Source organism: Leguminivora glycinivorella, chromosome 4 (assembly GCF_023078275.1).
Source record: "Leguminivora glycinivorella isolate SPB_JAAS2020 chromosome 4, LegGlyc_1.1, whole genome shotgun sequence".
Classification (NCBI taxonomy): domain Eukaryota; kingdom Metazoa; phylum Arthropoda; class Insecta; order Lepidoptera; family Tortricidae; genus Leguminivora; species Leguminivora glycinivorella.
The window spans coordinates 15,639,628-15,656,001 of record NC_062974.1 but is presented as its reverse complement, the minus strand read 5'-3'; the positions used below and the strand labels follow the sequence as shown (position 1 = coordinate 15,656,001).

At 35.2% G+C, this 16,374-nt stretch overlaps 1 protein-coding gene across 1 annotated transcript; it reads right to left on the bottom strand.

Moving 5' to 3' along the window:
* Positions 1–1,115: 1,115 nt before the first annotated feature.
* Positions 1,116–5,210, bottom strand: LOC125225228 (gamma-interferon-responsive lysosomal thiol protein-like). Its single transcript, XM_048128837.1, has 5 exons — positions 5,106–5,210; positions 4,424–4,473; positions 3,367–3,519; positions 2,513–2,692; positions 1,116–1,346 (listed from the first exon to the last, which is right to left on the bottom strand). The coding sequence occupies exons 1-5, from the start codon at positions 5,158–5,160 to the stop codon at positions 1,116–1,118; spliced, it is 669 nt and encodes a 222-aa protein (XP_047984794.1). The 5' UTR covers positions 5,161–5,210.
* Positions 5,211–16,374: the final 11,164 nt, after the last annotated feature.

Below are 16,374 nucleotides of genomic sequence, written 5' to 3'. Positions count from 1 at the left end.
AACCTAAATATTCAATAAATTGATATATTTGATTTGAGCTGGCGACTTCCTCGCACAACGTATCAACATTGCGATACAGCGATTAAATGTCGCCAGTATCCTTGGTACAATACCTCAAGGACCTATTTTAGACATTAGCTTGCTTTTAAGTTTAGTATTAGTTTCTTATATAATTATGTAAATATGTTCATGTAAATAAAGATTTTTGATTTTAATTTGATATTTTACGAAAAAATACATTAAAGGAAAAAGTGAAAAATTCACACTTCCGGAGCCATCGCTCTCACCAACTGAGCCACGGAGGCCTGCGATATGCGCGACTGCGATGGATGTGTGCGAATTTATCCATGCTATAGCGACGTCTACCCGTAAGAATGCATCTTAACAGGCACTGGAGTCTCGTCTGGAGGACCCATACTAAATTTGTTTTTTTTTTATCATGCAGAAACGATGCAGAAAAAAACAAATTTTGATATTTTACGGCTAGTATTTTGTTGTGTTTTAGGTTCTAGGAACACATCACATCTCCCAAATTATTTTTTGCTTTGCGAAGACCCTCAAGTTCAAAGCATTTACGTAGTATGTCTAAACCTCTGTTATGCTAAAGCATTGCCGTACACTCTTGTATTATGTTTTTGTCTCGACGTTTATGTTATGAACGTAGGGAAAACATTACAGTAGCATTCGAAAGGTTAAAGATCATCGAGTCATCGCTGGTGAGGGTCACTTTAGGGTATGTTAGCTTTTATTAAGTAATTATACATATATAAACGCGATTTTGAGGGCCTTCGACGTTCATCATAAAACTTACATTGTAGTGCACTAAATCAACTAAATGAATTTATTATTGTAACCTACTGCATATATGGTACCTCTTACATATATCAGCACTGTTAACAGATATATGTAGGTTTGAAATAATATACTGTTTATTTTTTATATTACAATATATTTAAACGATATTAAAACCACTATAAAACACTTTGATTAAATACTATATTTTATAATTTCATAAAATATTATTTTAAATAATTAAATATAGATACATCGGTAAATTATTTATCATTCAATTATTAACATATTTAATTATCCTTTATTCAATCTTTTCCACACAATTATACACAATTATTTACACTCTGGGGGAGATGGGCCAAAGCGGCACAGATAGTGGCGAACCACTTCTCGGCACTCACAAATTTGCCGTTTATTAGCGACCATGGCACGCTTCTCAAGTCCGGGACTTCGTAATCGGTTTCTTCCCCGTATTTTTCTAGCAGTTTTTCGCCTTTTTCACCTTTAGCACATTCGATGATCTTGGTTGCATCGATTCCCATTTGTTTACCGCACTGGAATTAGATAAGCAATCGTTTACAACGAGAAATCGTTTACAAGAGAGAGTTATTCACAGTGAGGGCACAAACAGTGCTGCCCTCACATTGTAGGTTATTCTATATTAAATCTTATTGAGTCAGATTAGTTCCAACGACCGTTAACATTAATGTTTGACAAATCCATGAGCCTACGTGTATAATTAGATACGTGACAATCTGCGCCTCTCATTTTACGCACGTCGTTGGCAATAGATTGCTCACATCAACTACAACGTAGCTAATGCTGAAAAAAGGCCATACATATTACATACGTCACATTCAAGAGATTCTCATGAATATTGCTTACAAGACGCAATGGACGATTCCTAACGCATATAATACTTTAGCAAAAAAAAAACAAACATCAGAATTAATTTCATGGAATGTGCCTACGTCACTTAGGGTTTATAATAGGACAAGCTTTTGCCCGCGGCTGCGCTCGTGTTAGAAAGAGACAAATAGCCTATGTCACTTTCCATTCCTTCAACAGATTACTATCTCCACACACTAAAAAAAAACACGTCAATTCGTTGCTCCGTTTTGCCGTGAAAGACGAATAAACAGACACACACACTTTCCCAGTTATAATATTAGTATGGATTATTTTTACCCATATGTATCTTATGGGGTTAAAGTGGGGGTAGCAATGGAGTTTCATACGATCTTAAGGCCAACACAGACAGCCTGCAATTGCCTGCGACCCAAGTGTAAATTGTATAGGAAATGCAACGTCGGCGTGCATTTCCCATACAAATTGCAGTCCAAGTCAGCTTAGATGCAGGCACTTGATGAATCTACCATTTTATCCATTGAATGTACAATTTTTTTCATTGATTCAAATAAGCCCGTGTGGTGACGGGTGAAGAAATTCACCACCGTCTTTCCTCCCGCGGGCGTAGTCGGGTTAAATTGTGGCTGGCCGCCTGTCACTGCTATGTCACAATTTCGATTTCGTTTTCTTTCAGCCTCTTAATTGCTAAGACACTGAAGCTCAATGAGCGGTTTTATGTGCTCTGCTTTCCCCTTATTTTATATGAATTAACCCCTCAAACGCCTTGTTCTAGATCTGTCCCAGACAATTTACACTGTAATTAACTTTTAGACAACAGCGTTCCAAGGGTTAAGGAAGTAATTTCGCTTACTGAAGTGGCGCCTTTATCATTTGAGCCACCACTGCCGTCCTCCTGTCCAGACATCATGCAAGCGGTGTACTTCACGTACTGAGTAGTATCCTTGAGTATGTCGATGGCGCATGCGTGCAACTTGTTACCGTAACATTCTTCCGGGCCGTGCTGGCATTGGATTTTTCCATTTTCTGTCTTCTGCAAAATATAATGAAACATGGGGTTGGATTTAATATACCTCTAGAAAGCCGCCGTAGTGTTTCGTTAACTTAAAAAAAACCCTCCAAACTGACCTTAAGTGAATTCGGCAAACCATGCGAGTACCTACTGGCTTCCTTGTAATGATCCATTCCTTCTACTTTATTTAAAGGCAGAAGTACAAAACTGAGGCTTTAAAGGGTGTAAGTACTTTTAAAAAGAAGTGGATAATCTTATAAAAAAAACTATTTTCAAAATCACCCCAGAAATGACGGAGATATATAGATTATAGATGTATAGATCGGAGAGATGTAATCGAATAGATCCTCCTATTGAGAATTGGAAGTCGGTTAAACCATTGCTATAGACAGTTTTAAAGCCTGACCAGAAATGTATGATTATTGACTCCTGTCTGTGCTGAATAATCATATATTTCTCCTGTCTCCTGTCCCTCCTGGTGTTGTTATTCTGACGTTTGCGGTGACAGCTCAGTATTGTATGAAAAAATAGTTCTATTGAAATTCCGCAACATGGTGCGTAGTCATACATATATGTACTTCTGGTCAGGCTTTACTTAATAAAAACACGAATTGTCATAACAATCCTTCGTTGAGTCATGTATCATTGTGGTCATAGTAAGGATGTGAGTCTTAACTTTTAAGTGTGTGACTTACCCAAGCGTTTCCATAAGGATATGTTTTAAGATTTACGTATGCTCCAAGTTTATCTAGTATGTCAGGTAAAATGCGTGTGTACTCTATTATGCAACCTGGACACATAGCTTCGTAGTATATTCTGAGATCAACCTTGTCTTCTCCATTGGCAATCTGAAATTGTTGAATATTGAGTAATAAAACTAAGTAAGACAGTATTGTATTATTAGTATGAATATATCTTTCCTGTCACAGAACATGTTTTGGTACTCTGGGAGGCGTGCGCGGAAAAAACAAACCATAGAGACATTTTAATTTTGATACTTTAATGAAAATTATATTATTATAAAATTAAGTATCATTTTTAGGGTTCCGTAGTCAACTAGGAACCCTTATAGTTTCGCCATGTCTGTCTGTCCGTCCGTCCGTCCGTCCGTCCGTCCGTCCGTCCGCGGATAATCTCAGTAACCGTAAGCACTAGAAAGCTGAAATTTGGTACCAATATGTATATCAATCACGCCAATAAAGTGCAAAAATAAAAAATGGGAAAAAATGTTTTATTAGGGTACCCCCCCCTACATGCAAAGTGGGGGCTGATATTATTTTTCATTCCAACCCCAACGTGTGATATATTTTTGGATAGGTATTTAAAAATGAATACGGGTTTACTAAAATAATTTTTTGATAATATTAATAGTTTCGGAAATAATCGCTCTTAAAGGAAAAAAAAGTGCGTCCCCCCCCTCTAACTTTTGAACCATATGTTTAAAAAATATGAAAAAAATTTTTGAGAAAAATACGAAAAACTACGGAACCCTACACTGAGCGTGGCCCGACACGCTCTTGGCCGGTTTTTTGTTATCAAATAGATAGGTTTGCTTTGCGGATATAGGAAATGGAGATCATTATTATTAGACTGACAATAAGGGCCACTTGCACTAATGAAAATGGAGGGTTAACCCACCATTTTATATGGAATTTGACAGTTGACAGCCCACTAACACTGAATTAAGTATTTGGTGCAAGTGGGCCTTAATATTACCTATAGCCGATAACAAAAATAACATAATTGACTTACTTCATAATGACGGGGTTTGTACCATTCAAGAATTTTTGACAGATCCACACCTGACGAAAAATTGTAGTCTCAGTGGAGTTTATTATTTTTATAAAATACATAATTATTAATACATTGTAAGACTTTCAATACGGACGTCGCGGGCTCAAACCCCGGCTCGTACCAATGACTTTTTAAAACTTATGTGCGAAATGTCATCATTTGACACTTATTTTCCAGTCGCGTAAAGGAAAACATCGTGAGGAAACCGGACTAATGCCAATAAGTAAGGCTAGAGCGGAGAGGCGGGTTGAAAGGGCAGTCGCTTTCGTAAAACTAGTGCCTATGCCAAATCTTGGGAGTTGGGATTAATTGCCAAAGCCGACCTCAGGCTTTCATGAGCCGTGGCAATTGACAGGATAACACAATGAGAATGATGACTTATTACAGGAACAAATGATAACATAAGTAAAGAAGGAAAACCACAGTTGTTTTAGCTTTCTGTTTTAGCAGAGAAAATTAACTTGAGAATACGGTCAATATCATTGCAAATTTCTTTCAACGCTAACGATAACTATAAAACTGATTGAAGCTAAAGTTGTTTGTCAGGAATTCAGGATCGTAGGAAATAGAAATCCGTGACCTCTGCCCACCCCTTTGGGAAATAGCAGTGAATATATGTATGTATGTATAAACTACTTACCGGAACTGTACGTCAAACTAGTAGCGAATAAAATAAATAAACACTTCAAATTCATAATGAAGTCAATCAAGATTGTGTCGCTGCTATTTAGTGTTGTCGACCGAATGATAATTACTGTCAATTAGTACTTACATTTATATATGCATATTGTAACTGAAATAGATTACTCAACGCATGTTACTGATATTTGCGTTCATTGTGATTTATGACTACCTACGACATTTATTACTTCCAAATACCCAACTTTGTATTAAGTAGATGGGCCATTTTTTTTTTCAAAGTTGTCCATCCCACTTTTTTTGTAACATGGGTATTTTTTACGCGATTATTACTCAGAATCGTGAGGTCTTTCGATCCTGATAGGAGAAAAAAAATGCCCCAAGATTTCCATACATTTTTTCGAACCTTCATTCCGTTACCGCCATACAAAATGTATGAAAATATGGTAACGGAATGGGAAAAAACCTTGGGACACTTTATTTCTCCTCTTAGAATTGAAAGAGCTCGCGATTCTGAGTGGAAACCACCTAAAAATTTCCAAATCCAAAAAAAGTTGGGGTGGAAAACTTTGAAAAAAATTACATTTTATTGTCTTTACGTGAAATAACACGATATAATTAATTGCCAGGAGTGGCACTGAAGCTTGTGTAGTTTCATGTGCTCTGCCTACCCCTTTATGGAATACAGGCGTGATTGTATGTATGTAATTAATTAATTTTACTTCGCATGACCAATAAATAGACTTTATTTACATTAACATATTTACATAATTATGTAAGAAACTAAGACTAAACTTAAAAGCTACCTAATGTCTAAAATAGGCCTTGTTCCTTGTACCTTGAGGCATTGTATCAAGGATACTGGCGATATTTCCTCGCTGTATCGCAATGCTGATACGTTGTGCGAGGAAGTCGCCAGCTCACAGAACTAAATCTTGATTTAGTTCTGTGCGCCAGCTCTTCGGGCACCTCAACCAGACGCTTCGCGATTTCTGTGAACATCTTGCTCGCGCTAGGACCCCATAGATAGAGTTTCTACGCCAAAAGGTACAAAAAGGTATTCTTTGTACTTATTACGTTACGTTTGTACGTGTATTACGTTGGTACTTTTGTATTCATTACGTTTCAAAATGTTGTAATAAATTAATTTTTATATTCAATATACTTTTGCATCCACGGCTTTAGGTATTTTTTATGGATTACTAGCTTTTGCCCGCGGCTTCGCTCGCGTTAGAAATAGACAAAAAGTAGCCTATGTCACTCTCCATCCTTTCAACTATCTCCACTTAAAAAATCACGACAATTCGTCGCTCCGTTTTGCCGTGAAGGACGGACAAACAAACAGACACACACACTTTCCCATTTATAATATTAAGTATGGATTAGTATCCATGGATATTCGATACTGCAGCATAGGATACGTGAAATAAATTTAAATGAAAAATTAAGTATATTTACAAAGTAAAGAAAAGTCTCACACGTGGAAAATGCACGTGTAAGTATGAGTAGAATTAGAAATATTTTAATATGTTTTCATATTATCTCATAATAATTCATGTTGACGCAAGTTACTTTTTTTCCCCTCACTAGCTCGGAAACACGTGTTTTGTCATTTAATACCAGCGGGTAAAAACGCATTTTATCCACTAGTGGGTAAAGTAATTTGACCTTGAATAAAGTCAAATTAACTGCTTTAAAATTGATAAAAGTAGGTGAATCTAGTAATAAAGATGATTTACCACCTGTGGAACTACTGGAAGCAGTGATAAACGCATCTTTTGCGTTGTAGTTTCCTCGCTAAAGTGAGGGGAAAAGTTTTATGTTACACTCGGGTGCAAATGTATTTTACTTCTCGTGTGTTAAAAAACTCGCAAGTTTAGGATTCTATTCTCGAACCACTCGCTTCGCTCGTGGTTCAACTATAGAATCCTTTCACTTGCTCGTTTTCAATTCCACACTCGGCGTTAAAATACGACTTTGCCCCCTTGTATAACTAATAACTATTAAGTGTATGTACTGTGTGCGTAGCCAAATGCACGAACGCTCGCGAAAATATCTGTTTCGTAGCTAGCTATCTATCTCTATCGCTCTTGCGTATTGGCACGACAGAGTCAGACTACATTTCTGGGGCGTTTCGGTGGCGTTTCGCGCCGCAGAACGCATGCCGAATGGCACAAACACTCATGTAACGAAACGCTCGTAGATATCTATCTCTATCGCTCGTGCGTATTAGCGCGACAGAGCCAGACTACCTTTCACGGCGTCTCGTTTTCGTTTCGCGTCGTAGAAATGCCATTCGGCTACGGGGCCTGGGTGGCTAGCCGAATGGCACAATCGCTCACGAAACGCTCACGAAACGAAGCGCTAGTAGATATCTATCTCTATCGCGCTTGCGTATTGGCGCGACAGAGCCAGCGGCGTATCGCTTTCGTTTGGCGTCGGAAAAATGCCATTCGGCTACGGGGCCTGGTATTTTAATTACAACACGCAAGAGTCTGAAAATATTTCTTTGCAAGTTTAAAAAAATTAAAGTAATGTATCTCTGTAAATGAGAAAATTTTCACGCATCTTCCACTTAAAAGGAATGGGGTAATTTTGAAAGTCGTCTAATGTCGAAAGTCCCATAACAATCACCATTATTTCCATCATAATAGGATTCCCCTTTCGAAATTACCTGTGCATTACATCAATGCAGCCTATAATATGTATAATTTAAATTATAAATTAGGTCATTTAGGAGTTACCTAATGTGACTTAGTAGATGACTGGTTCATTCAACATAGATGTAATATATAACATTAACAATGAAAGTTTAGTCTCTGCCCTCTATTTCATTGAAATTGCAAACAAGATTGGCAATAAATAAATAAATAATAAATAAAATCGTTTATATACAAAAAAAAACTAGAACATTTCAAGATAACTTCGTAACTTATGAAAATTATGTTGAATATTAAATACTAAACTAGTACTGCGTACTTGCCCTTTATAATGCCTCAAGGGCCTATTTTAGACATTGGCTTGCGTTTATGTTTAGTCTTAGTTTCTTTAATAATTATGTAAATATGTTCATGTAAATAAAGATTTTTGATTTTAATTTGATATCGCTCCCACCAACTGAGCCACGGAGGCCTACTGGATGTGTGCGAATTTATCCATGTGTAAAAGCCCCCTCATTCCACCTAAACGTTACCTTAAACCCAAAGACCCACTGACCCAATAACTAATCTAAATCTCAAGGAACCCTAAAAGCAAATCTTCTTTAACTATCTGTCTCTGTCTTGCATTTAAACGTTTGGCCATAAAAGTGATGTGATCGTCTAGTAAGTGGTAGAACCCCGTAGTTGTGCGTAGTAACCCCTGGTTCTTTAACAAGGAGGAGAGTTGCATACCTTACAAAACTGGAATTTAATGAAACTAAGATAATTAATTAAAGGTAATTTACTATAAAGTTTTAGATCTTAGAAAGTTAGATTATATTAAAGTTAGGTTATTATGAGAAATAGATAAATATCAAAAGCAAAGTAACAAAGAACATGTTTTAATCAATGTAATATAACAAACACAATAATAATTTAGTTAAGTAATCATTCATGTAATTGTACTATACTGCAGAATCTGGATACTGGAACTCTCATCAGTCGTTGGAGTTGTTTGACAATAGCAGTAGCTCAGCTGGAGTAGAAACAGTGGTCCTTGTAGTCCTTCCAGGTGTAACGATGTAGATAATAAATAAAAAAAAGGTTTTTGGTAAAAATCCCCAACTCCTACTTGTGACTCCTGTCGCACGAGAAGCGTCGGATAAGCCGAAGTGACTCTAAAGTTATGGAATTTAATCTAATAAAATCTGAATGCTAAAACTAACGCTTCCTATACTAGGTGGGGTATGGAGTCTCCCTAAACCAATCACTGTGGGAAAGTCCCTTGATTGGGCTTCCTAATCCCTACCTCCCTATTCCTAGGAGTATAAGACTCAGCGAATGGCTAGAAAACGTTTCACAATTCCTAATGGTATTCCGATGATTGAAACGTCAAGTATTCACCAGAAACCCCTACCTACTTCATTTCACTCTAAGCTAATCCCATAACCCATTCCCAAAAGCTGTAAGCTTTGATGGCAGATCCGTAGATAAATTTATACCCTTAGGTAATAAATGCAATAGGCCTTAGCCTTAACATGACCTTAGTCAAACTGTAAGCCTTGATGGCAGATCCGCAGATCATTTTTACCCTTAGGTAATAATTGTAATAGGCCTTAGCCTTAATATGACCTTAGTCAGACTGTAAGCTTTGATGGCAGATCCGTAGATCATTTTTACCCTTAGGTAATAATTGTAATAGGCCTTAGCCTTAATATGACCTTAGTCAGACTGTAAGCTTTGATGGCAGATCCGTAGATCATTTTTACCCTTAGGTAATAATTGTAATAGGCCTTAGCCTTAATATGACCTTAGTCAGGAATACAATTCATTAGGTATAAGTTGCGTGAATCGACTGTTTCTATTATACAGTATGACTCCTAACTCTGCGTTCCGCTCGGTTAGTGCACTTAAACCATAAAATGTCCACCTGAACATTATGTCAAACAGCAGCGAAGAAATAACATAGATCTTACTTCGTGCCATCAAAATGAACTGATATTTCATATCAAACAGCAGTGAAGAAATAATAAAGATCTTACTTCGTGCCATCAAAATGAACTGATATTTCATAAATGTTAAAAAACATTATCAAAATTAATTTCAATCAAATATTCAAAATCTTCTAAGTAGAAACAGCTAATAATAATATAGAAAAGAAAATAGTATAGATGGTAAAATTATACCAATGATGTTATTCAACATACATGAGAGAGGATTGTCCACATATGGACTTTTTAGGAATATGATGCATAATATATTCATTATATTTCAGTAATGCAATAATTCTATGTTAACTCATCTAACTTCTCGTTAATATTGATGAGTAACATTTGTTCACATTAAATATATTATTTGGGACATAATTCCCCATAAAGAACTTTTAGTAATATGTTGCATAGTGTATTCATCATATTTCAGTAATGCAATAAGTCTATGTTAACTCATCTAATTTGTTGTTAATATTGACGAGTAACATTGGTACACATTAAATATATTATTTGTGACATAATTCCCTATATTCAATATATTTCAGTAATGCAATAAGTCTGTGTTAACTCATCGTATTTGTTGTTTATATTGACGAGTAACATTTGTACACATTAAATATATCATTTGGGACATAATTCCCCATATTCATTATATTTGAGTAATGCAATAAGTCTGTGTTAACTCATCGTATTTGTTGTTTATATTGACGAGTAACATTTGTACACATTAAATATATCATTTGGGACATAATTCCCCATATTCATTGTATTTGAGTAATGCAATAAGTCTGTGTTAACTCATCGTATTTGTTGTTTATATTGACGAGTAACATTTGTACACATTAAATATATCATTTGGGACATAATTCCCCTTATTCATTGTATTTGAGTAATGCAATAAGTCTGTGTTAACTCATCGTATTTGTTATTTATATTGACGAGTAACATTTGTACATATTAAATATATCATTTGGGACATAATTCCCCATATTCATTGTATTTGAGTAATGCAATAAGTCTGTGTTAACTCATCGTATTCGTTGTTTATATTGACGAGTAACATTTGTTCACATTAAATATACTATGTGTACTCAAATAGTAATCAAAATACATAATAAACAAAATAATCATCTAATCTCATGATATCATAATATAGTTATTTCCTTAGGAAAACATCGTAAAGTCACTTCTTTTATCAAACCGTAATTCAGAACACTAAACAAAAAATATCACGCACTTCTTTACTTTACACTCAGTCAATTTCTGTAAGAATGTCCAATAATATTTATTTATTTATCATCATTAAATTTATACTACAGTATCAAGATTGCTCAGTCTTGCTATATGAAATGAAAATGAAATGAAAATGAAATATTTATTTTTCAAGTAGGCATATTACAATGCGCATATGAACGTCAAATAAAGCTACGCCGGCTCTAACCCTACGCCTCAGCCTCGAGAAGATTTCAGTCCCCCCTCAGTTGGGAGGGGGGTATCCACTATGGGACCGGCAAGAAACTCGGCGGGCAACTTCTTTTCAAAACATTACATCTTATAATTAACATGCATTAAATAACAACATACAATTTAACATGCAAAAGTATTCATCAAAGAATATGAACAGACTAGGTACTCTATGGAAATCAATTTCAATAAATTATATTATTGCTTAATAATACGTCGTTCTTCTTCAGAGAAAACATATCAAATTGTCATAGAAGAAAAAGATAATATGAATCTCAATATCATTAAATATGTAATTTACCTACACAACATAAAATATTTGATGTGCTTTCTTATCTGAACTGTGTCCTCTATACATAATACAATTATTTTAATTGCTATTCGTTTTTTGTAGTTTCTGGTTCGGGCCATGCATGTTTGTCTGTCAAATAGTCCTCGACTCTGTAATAAGCCTTTAACATCAATGATTTTTTTAAGTAGTTCTTAAGAGCTGGGAGGGGTAATCTCAAAGCAGTGTCAGGTAACTTATTATAAAAATGAATGCATTGCCCAACAAATGACTTCTGTACTTTACGGACACGAAACTTCTTTATGGCAAGCTTATTTTTGTTTCTAGTGTTATAATTATGGATATCAGAATTCTTAGTGAAACAGTCTAAATTCTTAACAACATAAATTATACTATCATAAATGTATTGGGAAGCTACAGTTAAGATATTAATTTCTTTGAAGAGTTCTCTTACTGATTCACGTGTTCCTAAGTTGTAAATAGAACGAATGGCTCTCTTTTGTAATACAAAGATAGTCTGTATGTCAGCTGCTTTATAATTCATAATCAAAAGTAAAACTGCTTAATTGTAAATCAAATCAAATCAAATCAAATAATTTACCTAATTACCAACGCTAAAGCGTTCTCTTTTAACAACCGCTTTACATCAGGCGAGCCGTATGCTTGTTTGCCACCGACGTAGTATAAAAAATACGTATAATTGAATGACACTTACTTAATGTACACATAATTCAAGTAAACATAGTAACAACACGCCCAGTATAAGTTGATCCCGACGCGCTCAGTTATCCACCAATAGACACAGTGTAATTTAAAATGGCCGTCCGCCTCGCGTCGCGTCGAACGTGCAATCCAAATTATTTTCAACTTTTAGGAATACACTAAGAAATCACTATTCATATACACAGTAAATATTAAAACAACTACTAGATCGCATTGAAACACGATATTGGATTAAATCACAGAATATATATTAGTACGTTAAATAGAATATCGAAAGTACAGAATTCGCGCCCTCTCGCGATACGCGATCAAAATCATCCGCCATTTTTGAAATTCGAAGGTCAAGACCCGCGCTGGCTGGTATCAAATGCACGAGCGGTTTAGTTCTATTACGTCACAGGAATAAATCGCATGTCGTTTTTCGCTCGGTTTAACGCGATGTCTTATTAATCTAAATTGTTTGTAATTGATACATAATGATAGGCAAATACAACGCGAACGCGAACTACGTGGTGAAAGTATATTTGTATTCTATCAGTGTAATAAATGAACTAAGATTGTATTCGCGAAGATCTGATCTTACGGACTTACTTGTTTATTTTGTAGGCACAACACAGAGCCGGGAGGTATAGTTAAATCTTTAAATTATCAACACTTTATTAACTTTTTGTGTAAGTGAAAGATAATGGAAAGCTATAAGTATTGTTTATAAGCTGTGATTGTGTCTTAGTGAATTGTTTAGTGAAATATTTTCTCTATAAAAGCAAGCTAGTGTCCCGACGGAATGTAAACGTACAAAGGTATTTATCTAGCTGAAATAGTTTTATTGCAATTACATACTTAAAGCGGGTTCCTTAAGTTTATGACACACGAACTCTATAGTATTATTTAAATAACACACATAAAAATGCCAATGAAAAACCGTCACGTAATTAATTATGTAGTTCACTTGCGCACTAAAATTATTAAAGAATAATTAGTACCTGTTTTCTTAATGTCGGAAGGTCTTCTTTATGTCGCCTTCGATGACTAGCTCCAAGCTCCTCCATTCTTCATAATTATTGGCCTACTCACCAAAACTCCTTTTTCTGAACTATGCGAACCTTAGCTCCAGCCTCCTCCGTAGTCACAAATTACCTATTCTTATAATGTTATGTCTTCAACGTTCCCGAACCTAATGACCCCATCTGACGCTGCGCTCAGAGTTTTATTCCCCCGAATATGACGCATGCGCTGTTCTTGGTGACGCTCCCCAAACGCCCGGGACGCGATTCTCTAGCGTCTCATTGGTTGAAGTTTTTCGTCCAAAGTTCCGCTTTCCTCGATAACAACGCTTACGGCAATAGTGTAAGGAATGTTTGATTTTGTAAATTACGCTAACTTTCATATTTTTATCCCGATTTACTGCTTTCCTCGATAATAACGCTTTTGGCAACAGTTTTAGAAATGTTGATCTTTGTAAATTATGTACGTTTGAATTCCGGGAATAATTATTATTTTTCTATCGTGTGATCTCCCCAGCGTGGCCTTGTGCTGCGGGTAGCAACAGTGATCGTTGTGCGAAATGTGCGTGCCCAAATTCCGAGAATTGTTATTTTCAATTTCCTGGAATTTTTGTTTCTAAGCATATTTAATTTTACAAATACTGTATTCAAATAGTGTAACTATTTGATTAGAATATTACTTATTATGAAATCATACAACACAACATTAACATAGACAATTGTCTAAAAGAAACAAAGTCAGATTATTCAAATAATTATATACATAGATTTGTAAGAGGCGAGGACATCGGGTCGTTACACATGCTACAGCGACGTCTACCCGTAAGAATGCATCTTAACAGGCACTAGAGTCTGGAGGACCCATACTAAATTTGTGTTTTTTAGGGTTCCGTACCAAAAAGGTACAAACAGGAACCCTTATGGTGCGACTCTGTCCGTCTGTCTGTCCGTCTGTCACATTCCTAAATATCTCGAGAACTACTAATGCTATCAACTTGAAATTTGGAATGGTTATGAACATTGTAAACCTCTACAAATAGAAAGTATAATTTTTTTTAATTTATTAATTTTAATTGTAGAAAATGGCCAAAATGAATGGGGGGCAAACTGTAAATTTCAAGTTACTAGGTCAAGTGGGATATCGTTAGAAAGAGCGCAAATTGAACGTAAATAAACTATTTTTTATAATTTTTTTCTTGTGGAAAAAAAAATAATTTTGAAGGAAAATGTAAAAAAAAATACCGTTCCCCCCCCCTTATCTCCGAAGTTTACCAACTAAAAATTATGAAAATTTTAGAAAACATTGCTTTTATGCTAAATATTACAAGAAAAATATAATCGTGTTTGTACCTTGGAAACTTTTTTTTTAATTCACAAAAAACTTTTCATATTTTTACTTTCAATTTACCCACCCTTGCGAATGTATATCGTACTTCAAATTAATACGAGATGTTACGTAAACCGTCTTCTTTCCAATAAAGTATAAACTGTTTAAATCGGTTAACATTATAAAGAATTATCCCTGAAAAACTAACATAGTATACAGGTCGCGCAAATTAGTTAGCGAATTCACCGAGAGATGGCGCTATACACAATAATGCTCATTAGTACCTATACTTTTGTCTTCTAGTCAAGTCAAGTCATTAGAGTTATATGAAAACATGAGATTATTTTAACTAGGTAGTTTGAAAGAAAGTTTGTACGGGACCCTCGGTGGGCGAGTCCGACTCGCACTTGGCTGGTTTTTTTTATCATGCAGAAACGATGCAGAAAAAAAAACAAATTTTGATATTTTTTCTAGTAGGAGCACATCACATCTCCCGTATTATTTTTTGCGGAGTGAGAGTCTTCGAGTCCAAAACATTTACGGTTGTCTAAACCTCTGTTATGCTAAAACATTGCCGTACACTCTTGTATTATGTTTTTGTCTCGATGTTTATGTTATGAACGTAGGGAAAATATTACAGTAGCATTCGAAAGGTTAAGACGATACAGGAGGGGTCAATTCTCCAAACTACAAACGCTCTCGACTATTTCCTCCCTGGTTTTTGAAGATAGAGCAATGAGTTTTTCAAACAGATTATTATTACTTTTATCTGTCCGGTTTAACGGTCCAACCGTTTTGATTTTTTTGATAGTGTTATTTTTAAAGACGCTAGAATGGATCAAAATTTCCAAAAACGGCATTTTTAGGGTTCCGTACCAAAAAGGTAAAACAGGAACCCTTATGGTGCGACTCTGTCCGTCTGTCTGTCCGTCTGTCACATTCCTAAATATCTCGAGAACTACTAATGCTATCAACTTGAAATTTGGAATACTTGTGAACATTGTAAACCTCTACAAATAGAAAGAATAATTTTTTTAAATATATTAATTTTAATTGTAGAAAATGGCCAAAATGAAAGGGGGGCAAACTGTAAATTTCAAGTTACTAGGTCAAGTGGGGTATCGTTGGAAAGAGCTCAAATTGAACGTAAATAAGCTATTTTTTATAATTTTTTTGTTGAGGAAAAAAAAAGAATTTTGAAGGAAAATGTAAAAAAAAATACCGTCCCCCCCCTTATCTCCGAAGTTTACCAACGAAAAATTATGAAAATTTTAGTGAACATTGGTTTTATGCTATATATTACAGGAAAAATATAATCGTGTTTGTATTTTGAATACTTTTTTTTTAATTCACAAAAAACTTTTCAGATTTTTACTTTCAATTTACCTACCCTTACGGATGTATATCGTACTTCAAATTAATACGAGATGTTACGTAAGCCATCTTCTGTCCAATAAAGTAAAAACTGTTTAAATCGGTTAACATTATAAAGAATTATCCCTGAAAAACCAGGTCGCGCAAATTAGTTAGCAAATTGACCGGGAGATGGCGCTATACACTATAATACTCATTAGTGCCTATACTTTTGTCTTCTAGTCAAGTCATTAGAGTTATATGAAAATATGAGATTATTTTTACTAGGTAGTTTGAAAGAAAGTTTGTACGGAACCCTCGGTGGGCGAGTCCGACTCGCACTTGGCCGGTTTTTTAATTATGGCGCAAAAAAAGATTGGTAACAATTAGCCAAAAAAACTAAACGGTCCGACACATATTATTTCATTGTTATTCAGATTCTCTAATAGGCTAGCTCTAGCTTGCTATACTCAAAATAAA

Coding starts and splice junctions, on each gene's coding strand:
- LOC125225228 (XM_048128837.1), bottom strand. CDS start 5,160: ATGAATTTGAAGTGTTTATTTATTTTATTCGCTACTAGTTTGACGTAC. Junction 4,474..5,105: donor TAGTTTGACGTACAGTTCCG/GTAAGTAGTTTA, acceptor ATTTTTCGTCAG/GTGTGGATCTGTCAAAAATT. Junction 2,693..3,366: donor ATCCTTATGGAAACGCTTGG/GTAAGTCACACA, acceptor TATATTTTGCAG/AAGACAGAAAATGGAAAAAT.